Genomic DNA, 18,377 nt, shown 5'->3' with positions numbered 1-18,377 from the left:
TCTTACTTTTAATTTTACTGCCTTATATCATAATAGCCCTTATAACTGCAGTGGTGACTTTCATGGTATCTCATGTCTCCATTTTAAAATGTATAATTTTGGGGGCCGGGCATGGTGGCACGTGCCTGTAATTCCAGCACTTTGGGAGGCTGAGGCAGGCAGATCACCTGAGGTCAGGAGTTCGAGACCAGCGCAGCCAACATGACGGAACCCCATATCTACTAAAATACAAAAATTAGCTGGGCGTGGTGGCACATGCCTGTAGTCTCAGTTACTTGCAAGGCTGAGGCAGAAGAATCGCTTGACTCCAGGAGGCAGAGGTTGCAGTGAGCCAAGATCGTGCCACTGCACTCCAGCCTGGGAGCCTGGGTGACAGAGCGAGACTCCATCTCAAAATAAATAAATAAATAATAAAAAATAAAAACTTGTACCTTTGGGAGGAGGTCTACCTCAGGAATGTGATGAATAGGTGTCCTGTTTGGGCTTGTGCAATACCGGGGGCTTTGGAGATAGGAGTAATGAGAGAAGGTTCCAGTGGTCTAAAAACTTCTGAATCAACAGTATATTTTCCAGTTCATGAAACCTCTATTTCCTTATAATTCCATAGGTGGAAGGAAATATTTAACTGTAATCAACTCAATCCATGCTTTTACAACTAGCATCTCTGTGCTTTTACCATCTCACTCCAAAGATCCCCTGTATTACCGATATGTGCCCAGCAACCCTCCACACAGAATTCAGCAGCACTCGGGCTTCACAGAGAACTGCAATTTAAAAGTGAGCACCTCCTGAGAGAGTATGGACTCTATGGGAGGCTTCGTTCTCCAAGCCAAACCAAAATAAGCCTGACCTCATCTAATTTTTCAGAGTGGAGCAGGTGTGAATTTGGAGATTGCCATTTTTGGGCAGTGAACAGTTGGAAAAAAATACCTGAATCCTGTGTGTGTTGCTATTCCCTGCCCAGTGTTTCCATGTGGCTCCATCTGCAGATTCACTCAACTCCAGCAACTTCATTTTGCCTTCCTCTCTTGGGGTTTGGAAATGCAACCACTGGGATATTTGCCTGCACTAAATAGGTTTAGAACAAGGGTCAGCCTTATAAAGCTTGGAGGTTTCTGCCTATGTGTATATATATTTTGGGCTGAGAGTCCCATGGTTTAAAAAAAATTAATTTTACCCATATTTTGGTGGGATTAAGCAAGGGTAACAAACGGGTTCCTGAATCTGGCAAATTCAACCTCTTCACATTTCTACTCAATACTTTAAAAAATTTAACTTAATTTAAAAAAGAGATCAAGGAGAAGTACATTTCCAGTATAAGCAATTTATTTCTAATTCTTGACATTTTCCTTCTTCCCCTCTCCAGCCATCCCTCCAGCAAACATTTATTAAATTCCAAGTGCCAAGCAACAGCCCATTGGCTCACACTAGTCATTTAGGTTCAACACATAGTCTAGTTGTACAATTTAATGCAGCTCAAGTGTGAGTGAAAATCCAGAGTACAAACTAAAGACATCTGTGCCTTCGTAAGTTGGCACAGCTTACAAACATGAAGCAATCCCTTTCAGCTGCTCCTTGGCATACTGGAAGGAGCATGTCATTTTAAACCAAATAGGTTTGGGTTCAAACCCTGCTTCATGATCTAATGTTTTATAGCATTGTGACTTTAGGCAATTTTTACTAAGCTCTCTGGCTCATTTCTCTGCCTGTAATGTAAGAATATGTTGTAAGAATTACACAAACTTACATATTGGCATGGTTTATGGTAAGTTCATAATATGTGCTTTTCCTTTCTCTTTCTTCCCCTTCTCTTCATTCAACATTCATTCGACAAATACTGTTGAATACCTACTGAGTCAGGCACTGATTTAGGTGTTGGGGTATAGCAATGAGTAGAACAAAGTCCTTGCCTTTGTGAATGTCACATTCTATAGTGGGTTCTGTAGTTTGGATGTTTTTCCCTCCAAATCTCATGCTAAAATTTGTCCTCAATGTTGGAGTTGAGGCCTAATGGGAGGTCTTGGGGTCATGGAGGTGAACGCCTTATGAATAGATTAATGTCCTCCATGGGTGGGGCAGTGACTGAGTGAGTTCTCACTCTATTAGTTCCTGCTAGAGTTCCCTGAGAGCTGGTTGTTAAAAACAGCCTTGCATCTTCTCTTTCTCTCTCTCTCTCTCTCTCTGTCTCTCTGTCTCTCTTGCTTCCTCTGGTGCTGTGTGATATCTGCACACACCAGCTCCTCTTCACCTTCTGCCATGAGCGGAAGCAGCCTGTGGCCCTAGCCAGATACAGACACCCAATCTTCAACTTTTTCAGACATCAGAATTGTGAGCCAAATAAACCTTTTATTCTTTATAAGTGACCTAGCCTCAGGTATTCTTTTATAGCAACACAAATGTACTAAAAGAAGAGGTGTCAGACAATATGCAATAGGTCAGCCAAGTACTATGTAGAAAAAGCATAGAGGAGGGTAGAGGAGGTAAAATGAATGCATGGAAAGTGTGATTTACATAGGCTGTCAGGGAGATAACTTCTTTGATAAGGTGACATTTAAACATAGACCTAAAGGAAGCGAGTTCTTATCATCAATAAAAGAGGAACATTTCCCTAGACACTGTGGCCATTCCATCTGCATCTTTGTAAGTGCTATGATTTGGATGTGGTTTGTCCCCATCAAAACTCATATTGAAATTTTATTCCCAGTATGGTAGTGTTCAGCAGTAGGGTCTAGTGAGAGGTGTTTGGGTTATGTGGGTCCCCTCATGAATAGATTAATGCCCTCATTCAAGGGTAAGTCAGTTTTAATGAGAACAAATTGGTTTCTGAGGGAACAGGTTGTTTAAAAGGGTCTGGCTTCCTTGGTTTCTCTGCCATCCTTTCTCTCTCATAACATGATTCCTTGCTTATAACATCTATTGCTTTCTGCTTTCTGCCATAAGTTGAAGCAGCATAAGGTGTTCACCAGATGCAGCTGCCAATCTTGAACTTTCCAGCCACTAGAATAATAAGCCAAGTAAACCTCTTTTTATAGATGATCTAGCCTCAGGTACTCTGTTATAGCAACACTGAGCAGACTTAGACAGTAAGTAAGATGAATATTTCATGAATAAATGAAAGAACGAATATTTCTATTTAGGTGTTCACCAGACTTAGTTTCATATTACAAAATACTCACCAGTTCTCTCTGAGAAACTTTCCCATGGTTTCCCATAAAATATCATAACATCTTAATAGCCTACTTTCATCTATCTTCAGTGTTCTTAGATTTGCCATTTCTTTTGGGGAAAGGGCTAATGTGCCACAGCAACCAAATAGATGCATGTCTTCTCTTTCTAAAGGTAAACTCTGAACCGTGACCTAAGGATAGTTAGAAGACCAACTTCTGAGTTGGTCTTAAAAAGCCAGGCAATTCAACCAGAAAGATCTCAAGTAGGTTAAGACTCCTCAAGTCTCAGATCATTTCTTTTTAAGGAGGTCCAAAAGATAAGTCACTGACTGTGTGAGTGATGGGTCAGTGGGAGAACCCTGGGAGGCCTGGCTGAGTCCCAAAGCAGATATGAATCCCTGCACCCCTAGAACCAACTTAATATCCCAGTGGCTCTCCAAATCAGACCTATACTGACAGTTCCAGCACCATTCTGAAGAGTGAATAGTCCAAAGGTCAAACAGGTAACAACATGATTCTGGTTATCTGGAAAATTTTCCCAACCCAATAGACTGTCGCAGTGCTTTGCAAACTTTAATGTGCCTACAAAGCACACAGGGATCTCATTTAAGTGTTAAGTTTGATTCTGGGGTGGGGCCTGAGATTCTTCATTTTTAACATGGTCCAAGTGATGCCATTTGTTCTGGGGTCCACCTTTTTATTCAGATGAGGTCTCACTATGTTGCTCAAGCTGGAGTGCAGTATCTACTCACAGGCGCAATCATAACACACTGCAGACTCAAATTCCTGGCCTCAAGCAATCCTCTACTTTCAGCCTCCCAGGTAGCTGGGCTGCTCTCAACCTTGGGGTTCACATTTTAAGCATCAAGTTTCGAGTGGCCTTCAAACTTGGCTGGATCTTAACAGCACTCAGAAAGTTTTTAAAAATTGCAGCATCTGGACATCAGCCTTTACCCAATGACCAATTAAACCAGCACCTGTGGGGATGAGACCCAGGAATCAGTATTTTTTAAAACTCCTTATGTGGTGCTAATGTATGGTCAAAGTTGAGAACTACTACAATCAACTAAGAACACGTACAAAAGTTCAAGTGACTAGTAAAGGAAATTCACATTGATAAGCACCCACTATACTTCAAGCACTCAATTAGTCATTCTATTAATACATAGATGAATTTCTTCAGTAGTAACTGACATAACAAAAATAATAATACCTGACTCTTTCACAGCTTCTTATAATTTTATAAGAAATTCTTATTCACCTGTTTCCATGTAATTCTCCTAATTCATGGAGGAAGGAACTGATGGTTGATTTTATAGATGATTTTACATATAGATTTCACAGATCAGTGTAATGAAGTGAATCTGTGTGACTTGCTCAGTATAGTGAGTAAATGGAAGAGAAGTTCAGGTGTTCTGCTTTCAGTTTTCCCAAGCATTGATACTTCATCTGAGATTGGATATAGAGAAATGGTGGTATACCAGCCTGGCCAACATGGTGAAACCCTGTCTCTACTAAAAATATAAAAATTAGCTGGGTGTGGTGGTGGGCACCTGTAATCCCAAGAACTTAGGAGGCTGAGGCAGAATAATTGCTTGAACCCAGAAGGTGGAGGTTGCAGTGAGCTGAGATTGTACCACTGCACTCTAGCCTACAGGGGGTGAAGGAGAAGAAGAAGAAGGAGAAGGAGAAGGAGAGGAAGAGGAAGAGGAGGAAGAGGAGGAGGAGGAGGAGAAAGAAGAAGAAGAAGAAGAAGAAGGAGGAGGAGGAGGAGGAGAGGAGGAGGAGGTGTTTATAAAGTACACATGAGTCTTGTCAATGATGATGCTGGCACATTGCAAAGCCTGAAGAGGCTGCAGTCACTCTCAGCTAACGTTTACTTTTTACTGATATACAGATAGTTTAGGAGACTGAGGCCTGAAGGAAGAAGGAAGCTCAGTCTGGTAGGGGCTCTGGTAGACTGATAGCAGCAGCATCAAGAGATCCGCTAAACAGCTGCAAAACTCAGAGGCCTACATCACACAGGGTTATGATTCTTGATCCTGTCATAGACAATGAAACCAGCATCCCTCTCCCCTACAGGGCCTAATAGATAACTTGTGTGAGTCATCATTTAAAAATTATTGGAAAGTAACCTATGTTTCAGCATGGGAAATTGGTTTGCATTTTTAGGTAGTGGTCCTGCCATTTAATACCCAAGATAGCTTAGGAGAGATCCCCTAGACAGGCACTGTGTGGATGGCAACAGAGCATCCCAACAGACTCTATTGGTGAGCTAAAGTGAGACCTTCTTAAGCAGGAAAAGCAGAAGAACCCCACCAAGGGTACACAGGGGAGCAGCCTTAGACCTTGAACTCTAGTTGCAGCTTGTTGAAAAACTACAAGACCAACAGGTCGACCTGGTTCAACTTCCAAGAAGATGTGGCCATTTTTGTGCCAAGACTCCAGGTTTGCTGCCTGCTCAAGGGACCTATTTCACCCTAAATGAATGAACCAAGCTTTACTGTTCACAATCTGGAAAGTGTTGCTTGTTCTTTGTCCATACATTCACTGATACATTCATTTACTCATGCGAAGATTATTGACTGTCTGTTAATAGCAATGAAAATTTGATAAATGAATTAATATTTCTATTTAGGAATTTACAATGCTTGTTTTCATGTTCGGAAACACTCTCTAGCTGCCTGAAAAAAATTCCCGTAGCTTTCCTTATCCAATAAATGCATATTGGTTGCAGGTTAGTCTACTCAGTTGCTATTTACCCCTCTCCACCCTGCCACCCAAAACACAGATACATGGCTAACAGCATCAGTTTTCACTATGAAACATGTGAATATAAAATGAAGTGTCCAGAGGTCCTAGAACTGAGCTCTGAGGTCTTTGCATGTCTCTTTCCTCCTTTCCTTCTATAGACGATTTAAGTGGCCATAAAGTTGTTTCTACGTAAGTATGAAGCTGACCGGGAAAAAGCTTTTGTCTTTTTCTTGTCTTCTTTTTCAGGTTGGAATGCCGGACACCTAGCAGTGAAGTGGTGTAGAGGAAAAGATAAAGGTCTTGGAGTTAGGGATAAGATCTGTGTTAAGGCAGAAGGGGAAGAAGAAGGAATCGATTCCTCATCCCAGGCTGGGTGCTGGGCAGAACGGAAATGCCACGTGTAGAGGGCTCAGGAATTCACAATGTGGAGGCCATGTTGCTCATGCCTGGCCAGCTGGGGCTCCATCTGTCATGTTGTCATGTGACCAGTGCATTCATTTAGTTGTGTTTTTGAGTTACAAGCAGTTTCTTGATCCTTGCCCAATGTGAACTTGGCTCAGTTTGCTTTTGTTTTGCTTTGCTTTGCTTTGCTTTTTGCTTCCCCTATTACCAAGTTTGATTTTCATTCAGGTTGTTCTTATGAGGCTTCTAATCTAGAGGGAAAAATCCAACCCATGTCTCCATGGGGGGAAAGGGTAAGGTAGAAAGGATTAGAAGGAAACTGGAAGCACCTCTCAAAGTAGGTGAGACTGAACCATGTCTGAAAATGGGGCAAAGCCTAATTTAATAAATGGTATTGATGAGGTGGTTGGACATAGCTGACATAGGCTCAGCAAAGCCTTGAGAGCAGAGGGAATGCCAAACAGGGGTACATTGAGAGCGACCTGTGACCACCGGCAAGTCACTCCTCCTCTCCAGCCCCAGAGAGGAGGAGTGAATAAGCAATAAGAGGAGGAGTGAATCAAACTGGCTGGGAATAAGCAAGATGGCAATGCATTTCCAGTCCCCAGCTCCCAAGGCCTGGTTTCCTCAGTTTGTAAACTGATGGGGTTAGTTGCACTGTGTTTAGAATCCTGACAAAATAGTGAGTGCGGGCTGAAAGTAGCCAGCATTTGTTAAGTATCTTCTGCATGCCAGAGCTATGCTCTTGCTGGGCAGCCTCATTCAATCCTCACAACAGCACTGTCATCTCCACCTTGCAAATAAGGAAGCCAGGTCTATCTGATCTGGAAGCCCGTGTTAGAGCATGCCATCTCTCAAGCACTTCAACCTCAGGGAAATGGTGATGTTGAAGGACTTTTCTCTGGCAATATTTATAGGACACGATAGGAGCAGCAGCTTGCACAGCAGTTTCAAGAAAAAAGAGGAAGCAGGAAACAAAGCCACAAGGAGAAACTGAATTCCCTGACCATCTCCTCTGTCTCTGAGTCCTGTAATGCTAATGGAAGTTGGCCACTGTGGTGTGACTAAATTAACTATCTTGGCGGAAGCTGCAAGAGACAGCATGCAAAATTGCAACTCCTTTTATAATTTGTGTTGACACCCCAGTAGAAAAATGAGAAAAGGCATAGAAAAATAATTTATGGAAGAAAAAAATATATAAATGGCAAAACAATTTCATGGAAAACTTTAGCTAGAAATCAAAGAAGTGTTCATTAAAACAATAATGAAAAGATAAAGATTTTTAAAACTCTAAAAATTATGTCAGGATCCAAATATATGGTAATTATTTTTAAAATATGTATGATGATACAGTGGAATACTATGCTGGTATTAACATTACTGTTTAATAATATAGAAATACCATATACAGATATGAAGAAAAGCTGGAAACAAAACTGTATAAATGGTATAATTCCGAATTGAAAAATGTATACTTATGTACAGAAAAAAAACTGGAAAGAAATCTACCAGAACATTATCCATGTTTATTTTGGTGTGATTACTTTTATTGCCTTTTAGTTCTTTTTCACATACTCTGAAATCTAAAGGAGTGTATGCTACTTTGTTGATGAAGAAAGCCAAGCAGGAATCAGAACTACCAGCTAGTTAAGTCAGGGTTACAGCTATGAAATGAGGGGTTCAGAGCAACCTAGATGACTCCCACAGTTCTTTTGAGCTCTAACATTCATTCAGTCATTCAACAAGCATGTGTAAAACATCTGCATGGAACTATGGATCATACGCTGACCCTTGGGCCCTCCAGAACTGGACTCTGGCCAGACTGGAAAGCGAAGTTTGAGTTTGCTGCCTCCTGGTGTCATATTACTTGCCTATTTCTTGCTAAACTGTATAGACCTTATCTTCTCCCCCTTCTCCTCTTCCCCTTGTCAAGTCCTGTTCTCACGACAAATTCAGACTCAGGGGATGTAAGTGATTGGCAACATCTCAAAGGTCTACCTCTCCCAGAGGACCTTGACTAAGTCCGGACAAAAATCTTACCCTAAAGAAATGAGGCCCTCTTGGCCAAATTTTAGGAAAAAGCTAGCAGGTGGAAAAATACTTGAGAGCCATCAGAATATGTGCTGTTTTGCCAGTAAATTCCTACTCATTTCACAAACCAGTTCTGGCTCTTCCTCTTTCCTCTATTCTCCCCGACAAACTTATAAGTTGCTCTGTTGTTACAGCAACCTCCCTGCACCATAGCTCTTAGTTCGCCTGTTTTCTTCCGTGTTCAGCTGTGAGCCACTCGAGGGTCTCATGTTCCCTGTATCCACAGCGTCTATCCCAGCACCCCAACATAAAGTAGGTGGCAGATGCATGACTAATTGAATGGCATTTCAAGTGCCCCTCATCAGGCAGTGATCACCTCGCTCTGTGGATGAAGCTGTTTCTGGCTCTTTTCATTGACATCCCTTAGAGATGCAGACAAAATATACATGACTGACCACAGCGCCCTTGGAGTTTCTTACAATGGGGTGGCCCTAGTGTGAGGAGCTATGAGTTTCTAATTCCTAGAAATTCCTCAGCTGTTTCAGCCTAGGGATGGCAACTCCTCACTGGAGAGTGAAATCAACTTAATAGGTTGAGATCGATTTTTAAAGTGAAATAGAAGAGAACGGGATAAAAATAGAAAAAAAATTTTTTAATTCCCCAGGTAATAATAAGAAGTATAGTTTCATGAAATTTTTGTTTCTGGTGTGTGTGTGTGTGTGTGTCTGTGTGTACTTGGTCATAGTTGGTTATGATAAAAAGTGTCAGAAGCCGCCTTAAGCTGCAAGGGGGAAGGGAGCTGCCTCCCCTCCAGCTATTTGCCCATGACTGAGACCACACTACCTGATGGATGGACACTGGGAGCTGCCTCCTCTTTTCCCCCTACCCCCTAACAGCCACAGCCCTGGAAGCTGGTAGACTATTTTTCTTAGTGTAAGTGTGGGGTCTAGAAGATTAAGAGGACAAAATAGTTGTTTTGACCATGAAGAAAGTTTAAAGGCATGTTCACTCTTTCCACTCATGGACTTCCTGGAGCCATTTTTTCCCTTGATGCTGCACCTGACAAATATCTCAACAAAGGCCCGCCCCTTCCTCATCTTCACTAATGGAGCCCAGGCCTCCTCCTCGGTTTGGACTTTTGCATAAGCAGTGCCTCCAGGCCATGTACTTCTGGGCCATGCTGGTGGTACAGCTGGCATCATCAGACCCGGGCCCAGAGGCTGAGCAACTCTGTTTAAGGAAGACTCTTGAAATCGTCTTAAACAGTCTACCCAGAAGCCCCTTGGGCATTTTCGCATGGATTTCAGGAGTAGCGCAGTATAGGTATTACGTACTGCCTCCATCTGCAGTAGCTGTGTAACCTTGGACAACTTCGCCTCTCTGCTTCAGTTTCCCCATCTATAAAAGGGAATTGGTAACTGTACCTACTTAATAGAATTATTGTAAGGATTAAACAAGCTAACACATACCAAGTGCTTAGGACAGTCCCTGTACTTAGTAAGCATTTGATAAACTTTATTATTATTTAATCATTTCTTAAGCCTGCATGAGAGTTATTATTTTTCTATATTTATAGATAAGAAAATGAGGCTCTGAGAAATTACATAATTTGACCTGTGTCCTATGCCTAGTAGAGACAAAGCCAGAACTTAAATCCGGACATCCTGACTTCAAGTTCTGTGTTCTTTTTCTCTTAATGATGCCTCACTCCAGCTTTAGCAGCCTAGGGGCATCAAATTAACTCCTGTCGTGAACTTTTCCTTATCGGTCTCTGCTGGGCTGTCACCCAACTGTGAAAAGGGCACTCTTGGATCAAAGGTGTCTGGAGGGATGGTAAGCCCAGGGGAAGCTCCTGTTCATGACTTTGCATAGTCTTTGGGGACATACATACTTGGGGGAGCTAGAGATAGATAGATGGATGGATAGATAGATAGATAGATAGATAGATAGATAGATAGATAGATAGATAGATAGATAGACAGACAGACATAGATGACAGAAAGAGATTTCTTTTAAAAAAATTAGAATCAGAAATGAATGTCCTTGACTGTACTGGCCAACCAAAGGCAATCTTTTGGAATTCTAGGCTAACTGGACAGCAATGAGTATATAGGGGAGAATCCTTATGCCTTCTATTAAGTTTTCGTAACAATGTCTCTTGATAACTGAGTATGGCAGTTTGAAATGGAGATATAATGTAAGTGTTGGTTTCATGGGCTAAGCAGCAGCTAAGTTCTATGTCCTGTTCTTTTCCAGCCTGTGATTTGCTCACTTCTATAGAATAAAGTCTTAATAACTATCCCTGCTTTCTCTTTTCTTGCAACCCACAGAGAGAAGTGAACTTCCACATTCAGCACTCAAGGTTGGAAATATAGTTTTGATGTATTTGGGATAGTTTTGCTGGATTTTATGACAGTCAATTTTTCAACTGGAAAAAATTCAAATCCACATGGGTTTTATACGATAATTCTGTTAATCAAACTGTTTCATCAACCTGAGTTCTCTGATTGCACTGGTTAATAAACTGTAATTCTCAAATATCCTTTACACAGGTTTGTGCCTGGGCTAGGCATGGGGACTGATGAGGCATCTTGGTGCCCACTAGCACTCTTGGCACCCTCAGGCACTCTTAAAGTATAAGCCATCTTAAGCTGTCCAGGAGGAGCTGCAGGAATAGTTTCTGGGGCACTTGCAAAGGATTAGAAAATGGGCCCCAGTGCCAGGTTACAAACAGGCAGGCCATGTAATGCGGATAAAATAAGAACTGACTTCAGCTCTGCCCTAAAGTCATACCAAGAACTTTCTGAGAAAAAAAAAATCACATAAATGAATAGGCCACTCAGAAAATCTGCACACAACTACATTCTGTAATGCTGACTGACAGCAAATCACGAGAGAGGAAAGTCATTTAGTGATATTCTCCATCTGACCCCCAGAGAGAGGCAAGGTCAGGTAACTCTGGTCTCTCCAGGATCACAGGGAGATTTGAGGGAGCAGAGTGGGCACACTGAGTGAAATCCACAAGTAGTCCCTGGATTTCATTTCAGCCAACAGTTTTAACAACAGTTTCTGCGTTCTATCTGGGAAACTGTGACTGGGACAAGGGCCCTTGAAAAGTCAAGGGGGCCATAGAGACTTTACATCAGACCCATCATAGTATAGCACGTTTGGTCCTCTTCATCTGAGGAGTTAGGACCCACCCCTCATTGTTCACACATCCCAGCTGTGCAGCAAGGGCATCTGATTCACGTGAGGCCAAAATAAAGCAGACTTCAGTATATATTCTCTGCATCCTCATTCCCATATCCCAACCCCTGGCCAAAGGCATTCCCTCAGCACCCATTGAGGCAGCGCGGACAGCATGCCCTTTGATTACTTACCTCAAGCACGATTTCTTTCAGTTGGAACTGTTTTTGCGCGACCTTATCTGAAGACACTGGCTCGTGGTAGTAGAGGCAGAGCAAGTCGTATTTCTTTAAAACCTGCTTGAAGTTCTTCTCAGAAAGACTTACCACTCGGTCCTTCCCATCATATGTGGGGAAATTAAGCCCCTCTTCTGCCCTGCAAGAGGACAGAAAATAAACCCCCACAATAAACAAGTGAGTTCTCTTCATTTGGAAAAAGTTTTGTTTCTTGTTCCCAAATATGCCGTGTGCAGAAGAAAGGACCGAAGACTATTAGAGGCCTTATTGAGCCAAGCAGGGAGCAGACAGGCTGATTTTGTCTCTCTTCTTTGCCCTTCCTGGGGCGGAGAAGTGACTCTTCACCTCTTTGGGTTCAGCCAGCTCTGGAATCGTGGGCTCAGGACAAAGAGCAGAGGCACACACACACACACACACACACACACACGCGAGAGTAGAAAAACAGCCAAGCTAGGGAGGCTGGGAGGCCAAGCCCCAGATACCTTACATAGCTCTGCTCAGCCTCTGTCTCATTAGGAACTCCATTTTTAGGATGCAGTTGTTTCAGGCTAAAAATAAATCATGCAATGAATAAAAAAGTTAGATACGACACTGTAGAGGGATTCGCTGATACAGTCTGTCCAAATGGTGAAGAGGGAAGAGGCAGGAGGAAAAAGACAAGAATGTGCACGCATGAAATAAGGAGGCTAGAAAGGTCAAAGAAGAGAAAGAAACTCAAGAGGGAGAGAGATAAGGGACTAGGGTGCCAATAAGCAAATGGGGAGTTCAAACATACAGAATGACACTCATGAATTACTGAATTGTTAAATCACTCCAGGGAGGTAACTCAGCCTGTCCCCTCACGGTGGTTGCTCACCCTCTGTTCCTCACTGCAACATGAAACAAAACGGAGCCCCAAGGTAGACTTCCTCATGTTCTACTCCTGTTTTTTTCTACCTTCCATCCTCTCTTCTTAAAAATCCTCTGCCAGCCACTGGGCGAGGGGTGCAGGGACACCCTGCTGAACCCAGCTGACACCAGAAGAATCTGTCCTCATTAGAATGAAATGAAACAAGGTTCACAGCTCAAATCCCTACTCAGCCTTTTAACAGCTAATGAACTTTGGAGGGTCACTTGCCCTCTCTGATTATCAGTTCCCCTCTATGTAAAGTGGGGCTGATAATAACCATAAAGTCTAAAACACATAGATGAAAAAGCATGGCACAAAACAGGTGCTCAAAAATGGTAGCTATTGTACTTACTTCTCACTGGAGCTGGTGGAACATTGGTTATATAATGGATATTTGTCTGTTTCTAATATGAATGGTTTGTGAACCCTTTCTTGTCCATTTTCTCCTTGAATCCAGTAGGCAACTGGGGCAGAAGTGATCAGGGCTCATCCTACCACTGAGCTAACAGCAACTTGTCTGAGTTTGCAGCATTTCTAACTGCCAGAGCAAGAATTCAACCCTGCCTCAAAGCTGCTGCTCCTGGTTGTCTTGCCTCTGACTCTGGGTGATTCCCTTACAAACACCCCTTTTCTTAAGTACCTTCTTGACCATCTCTTCCAGTCCAACCCTAGTCCAGTCATGTCTCTCCACTCTTCAAACGCATCTAGGGCACTCATGATTCTGACCAAGTTTCTGTTCTCCTTCAGTTATAAATCAGCTTTGAAAAGACAGAGTACTCTGTCACACACAGCTTTTGCAGGGGTTAGAAGGCAAAGAGAAGATCTGTGGCCTCTATGAGTAAGGCAAGGCTCCCCTGCAGTCAGAGGGCCTTACATTGAGAGTCAGGCTGATGAGGGGTTGTCTTGATGCTACACTTTCATGTGCAGGAAGTTGGGGCCTTGAAGAACCCATCACTAAAACCCTTGATGGCATTCCATTCTTTCTAATGGTGTAGTCTCTAAGTTTTCAAAAGATGGAGCCAAGAATATCGATTCTAAGGTGTACTTAGCTTTCCAAGTCAGTGGCAAGCATGCAAGATCTCTGTTTTCTTTAGGAAATTTAAGGGGGAAAGGATTTCTGAGTGAAACAATGTGTGTCTTGTCTTTTTGAGGTCAGCCTCCCCAAACTGTTCCCAGTTGTCTTGATCTCACTGGGTTACCTTTATTTAGAATTTGCTCCACTTTTCTTAATATGTAAGTAGGTTTAACTGTTACTGAAAAATCGGGAGATATTTAAAGTCAAAGTCCTTGAATTTCCTTCTGACTTATAATTGACAAAACTATAAGGGAAAAGAAATAATTTTTTAAAATTTAGTTTAACCTTCAAATCTGGTTTACTGCGAAAAGCCTGAGCTGTGGAAAGTTCCTGCCCCTAGATCATGGACTCGATTTGGGCCAGGCAGCCCAGCCCTGAGGACAGGCAGCCACTGACATATGCTGTGGTGATCATGTTTCCCCCAAGCAGCCACGGTAGATATGAGGTCTACATTCATGCCCCACTCTCAGCAAGAGGTAGGTTTTCATAGTTTGCATTTAACATACCAGGCTTATTTTCTACCTGCCTTTCATTTTCCTATTTTTGTTTTTCCTCTGCCTTATTGATCACCAACTTTAATTCTTTTTTTTCTTTTTTTTTGAGATGGAGTTTCGCTCTTGTTGCCCAGACTGGAATGCAATGGCCCTATCTCGGCTCACCACAATCTCTACCTCCCAGGTTCAAGCCATTCTCCTGCCTCAGCCTCCCGAGTAGCTGGGATTACAGGCACGCGCCATCACACCTGGCTAATTTTGTATTTTTATTAGATACGAGGTTTCTCCATGTTGGTCAGGCTGGTTTTGAACTCCCGACCTCAGGTGATCCGCCTGCCTCAACCTCCCAAAGTGCTGGGATTACAGGCGTGAGCCACTGGGCCCAGCCAATTCATTTATTTTTTAAACAAAGAATGCTTCACACATTCTGAGTCAACCTTACCTCGTGCAAACCAGCTGTTCTGTTCCAGCTTTAACTGCGGCCCAAGCCAATGCACTTCTAGTTTATGTGGTTGTGCTGAAATGTTCATTTTTATGTGCCATTAGTAGGTACTTTTTGTTTTGTTTTTGAACAAGAACGGGTAGAACAAAACATACAAATCAACACAAATAAATGTTCATTGTTGTCACAATATATGGCGTAGGCCCCTTGTTTTCCTAACCATTTCCAGTCCTTCACTGTGAGTGGCGGCCACCTAGAGTCCCTTAATCTAACCTAGCTCATTTACTTTGTTTATTCTTGACAGGTGGCAGAATGATTTTCTCTCAGACCATTTTATCTACAAAGAGAAACGTATGTCTTTTCTCACGCCTCCCTTCGAAGGTCTGCAGGTCTCTATCTGGGCGCCTCCGAGGCGGCTTAGCGAGAAAGAACCGCCCCCAGAAAGGCAGGAGACCTGGGTTCCGCCGGCCTGCGTGATTAGGTTAGGAGCCCTCAGGCTGGGGCCCTAGCACTCGAAATTTGTGAAAGAGGGTTAGAGTCACCAAGCTCCCACGGCCCCCTTTCTGGCTCTAAGATGTTAAAATCTGTTACAAGATTTTCTTTTACCAGGATGGGCCTCAGCCCAACACACAGGTGTGATGAAGTTTGATGAATGTTAGCTGCGGAGGAGGGTTTTGATGGGCGTGACTCCGGACGAGTCCAAGCTTGCCTCTTCTCCAAGGCAAAGATCGCCTACAAAGTCACTGCTGCCAAAGCCCCCTTCTTTGGCTAAAATACTCCACCCAGTGGACAAAACAGAAAATGGCCTATTTCTTTGCTCCCGTTCCTGGAGGGAAGCACAGCCTGGTAGAAAGAATGCAGAAATACTCAGGTCTAGAGCCCTGTGCTCCATGAGCCTCCGGCATCCTCTGGCCAGATCTACACAAGTCTGTTAGCAACTCCAAGGCCCTCCTTTTCTCTCAACTTTATCTGGTGGTCCCTGGAGCCTTCCTGCCTTCTCTGCACCAGGAAACTCCTCAACAGAAACAAGCAGAAAGAGATCAATGTTATCCTGAAAAAGAGCCCCAAAGCTCCACCCATATGAGTCCAGGTTTTGACAAATGTCACTTCCTTAAGGAGGCCCTCAGTGTAGGCCAGGAGCTGACACTGAGTCCCCTTACACACTGTACTTCTCCTCGGAAACGCTCCTCTCACGGGAGAGCCTTCTCCCTCTCCCAGCTGAACTTCATTGCTGCAGGGGCAGCATCTGTTCACAGCATCCTCATAGCAAGTAGTAGTTCTCATTAAATGCTTAGTAAATAAATCTGTAGGATTACTCTGTGGCCAGGCCCGGTGGCTCACACCTGTAATCCCAGCATTTTAAGAGGCTGAGGCGGGAGGATCACCTGAGGTCAGGAGTTTGAGACCAGCCTGGCCAACATAGCAAAACCCCATCTCCACTAAAATACAAAAAGACAGGCATGATGGCACCTGCCTGTAATCCCAGCTACTCGGGAGGCTGAGGCGGGAGAATCGCTTGAGCCCAGGAAGCAGAGACTGCAGTGTGCCGAGATTGCACCACTGCACTCCAGCCTGGGCGACCTAGCGAGACTCCGTCTGAAAAAAAAAAAAAAAGCCAGGTGTTTTAACAGCAGAAACAAGAGAAAGAGAGAGAGAGAGAGAAGGAAGGAGAAGGGAAGGAAGGAAGGAAGTAAAACATTTAATTCAGTAGACAAGAACAGATAAATGGAAAGCTTAGGGCTACTTTGTCCTGGAACTTGGAACTAGGGGGGAAATACAGGGTTCTCACGGGTAGCAATAAAATAACAGAAAAAAAAAAACCCGAATATGGAGATCATATCAAAGGGTCCAAATGGAGGGTGTGGTAGACGGAAGAGTGCTCCCCATCCCCCCAACCCCCCACAGGATGTCCAGTATAATCCTCAGAACCTCTGTGTGTGTGTGTGTGTGTGTGTGTGTGTTGCCTAATATGACCAAGGAGTCTTTGAAGATGTGATTAAGTTCCGGATTAGCCTGGATTGTCCTGGTGGATGCTTGTGAAACAGAGGCAAGAGGGTCAGAGTGAGAGAAGGAGATGGACGATGGAAGTAGAGGCTGGAATGACACAGGCCAGCAGCCAAAGCATGTAGGCAGCCTCTATCTGAGAGATAGAAGAGGCCAGGAGAGGATTTTCCCTGAAAGCCTCCAGGAGGAATGCAGCCCCGCAGACCATTTTAGACTTTTAACTTCCATAACTGTAAGACAATACATTTGTGTTGTTTTAACCACTAAGTTTCTGGTAATTTGTTACAGCAGCAATAGGGAACTGAGGGTGACAGTGAAAACCGACTCCTAAAATGACAAAAAGCTGCCTATCCTATAGCCTCAGCTTTTTTACCTGCAAAGTAACCTGTACCTTTACCTAGCCCCATTGCCTGTACCAGACAGATGTGAAAACAACTCAGCACAGCACAGTTGATAGGGTCATTTACATTTATGGCTCCTTTGATCCTCACTCCATGAGGGAACTGGGACATATGTTTCTTGGGGCAAGTCACTAACACCTCTCAAGGCCTCTAAAATAATCTAGATCCACATTCTCCTACCTTTTTGACCTTTCCTTTTTATGGTAACATACCATCTCTCAATATCTCTCCTTAGGAGTTTTTTTAAAGTTGCCGTTTTTGTGTAATATATTTAAAAAGAAATGATTTTCAAATATATCTAGGTTGACATATTATTACAGACTCTGTTATAAAATTCATTTTAATGTCTTTCTTAATAATCATTATATACAGAATGAAGATAGATTATAATTTGTCAGTTTATAAATGATTCATTGTTTAATTAAAATAGACAACAGAAAGGTTGATTTGTTAGCAAATGTTTAAATGGCGTGTTGGTTTAGGAAACAAATGTATATGAGAAATAAAGATTGAACTTTTTCCTTTTTTTAATTTGTTTAACTGAGATATAATTGATACACAAGAAATTGCACATATTTAAAGTGTGACATTTGATACATTTTGGCATATGCATACACACATGAAACTATCACCACAATCAAGATATTGAATATATCCACTCCCTACAAGTTTCTTGAGCCCTTTTATAATCCATCCTTCTTCCCTCCTCCTCCCCCTAGTCCTTAGGCAACCTCTAATCTTTTTTGCCACTATAGATTAGTTTTTATTTTCTATAATTTTATGTAAATGGAATAATACATTACCTATTCTCTTTTTTTTCTTTGATGTGGCTTCTTTAACTCAGCATACCTGTTTTGAGATTCAGTAACGTTGCATATATTGTCATTCATTTTTATCACTAACTAGAATTATATTGTATCAACATATACAATTTGTTTATTCTTTCCCCATTAATGGAAATTTGTGTCATTTTTACACATAAAGCTACTATGACAATTAAAATCTGTGATTCAATCTAGTTAATATAGTATGAATAAGTATGAATCAAAGTAAGGGTGTTTTGGCATATTCCATTTTTCTGTACTATACTATTTCTTGAAAAGACTCCAATTCTACTCAATTGCCTTAACATGTTTGTTAAAAATTGGTCATCCAGCCAGATGTGGTAGCTCACGCCTGTAATCTTAGCACTTTGGGAGGCTGAGGTGGTTGGATCACTGGAGGTCAGGAGTTCATGACCAGCCTGGCCGACATGGTGAAACCCCATCTCTACTAAAAATACAAAAATTAGCTGGG

At 42.5% G+C, this 18,377-nt stretch overlaps 1 protein-coding gene across 2 annotated transcripts in view; it reads right to left on the bottom strand.

Annotated features, from left to right (window-relative positions):
• Window positions 1-12,237, bottom strand: part of CASQ2 (calsequestrin 2 (cardiac muscle)) — a 77,530-nt gene extending 65,293 nt beyond the window's left edge. For both annotated transcript variants that reach the window (XM_011933092.1, XM_011933093.1), the window contains exon 1: window positions 11,735-12,237. In XM_011933092.1, coding sequence (XP_011788482.1) covers window positions 11,735-11,968 — 234 coding nt within the window. In that variant the 5' untranslated portion in view covers window positions 11,969-12,237. The remainder of the gene's footprint in view (window positions 1-11,734) is intronic.
• Window positions 12,238-18,377: the final 6,140 nt, after the last annotated feature.

The sequence above is a fragment of the Colobus angolensis genome, unplaced genomic scaffold (genome assembly GCF_000951035.1).
Source record: "Colobus angolensis palliatus isolate OR3802 unplaced genomic scaffold, Cang.pa_1.0 Scaffold124, whole genome shotgun sequence".
Lineage (NCBI taxonomy): Eukaryota > Metazoa > Chordata > Mammalia > Primates > Cercopithecidae > Colobus > Colobus angolensis.
This window is presented reverse-complemented; position numbering and strand designations above follow the sequence as displayed.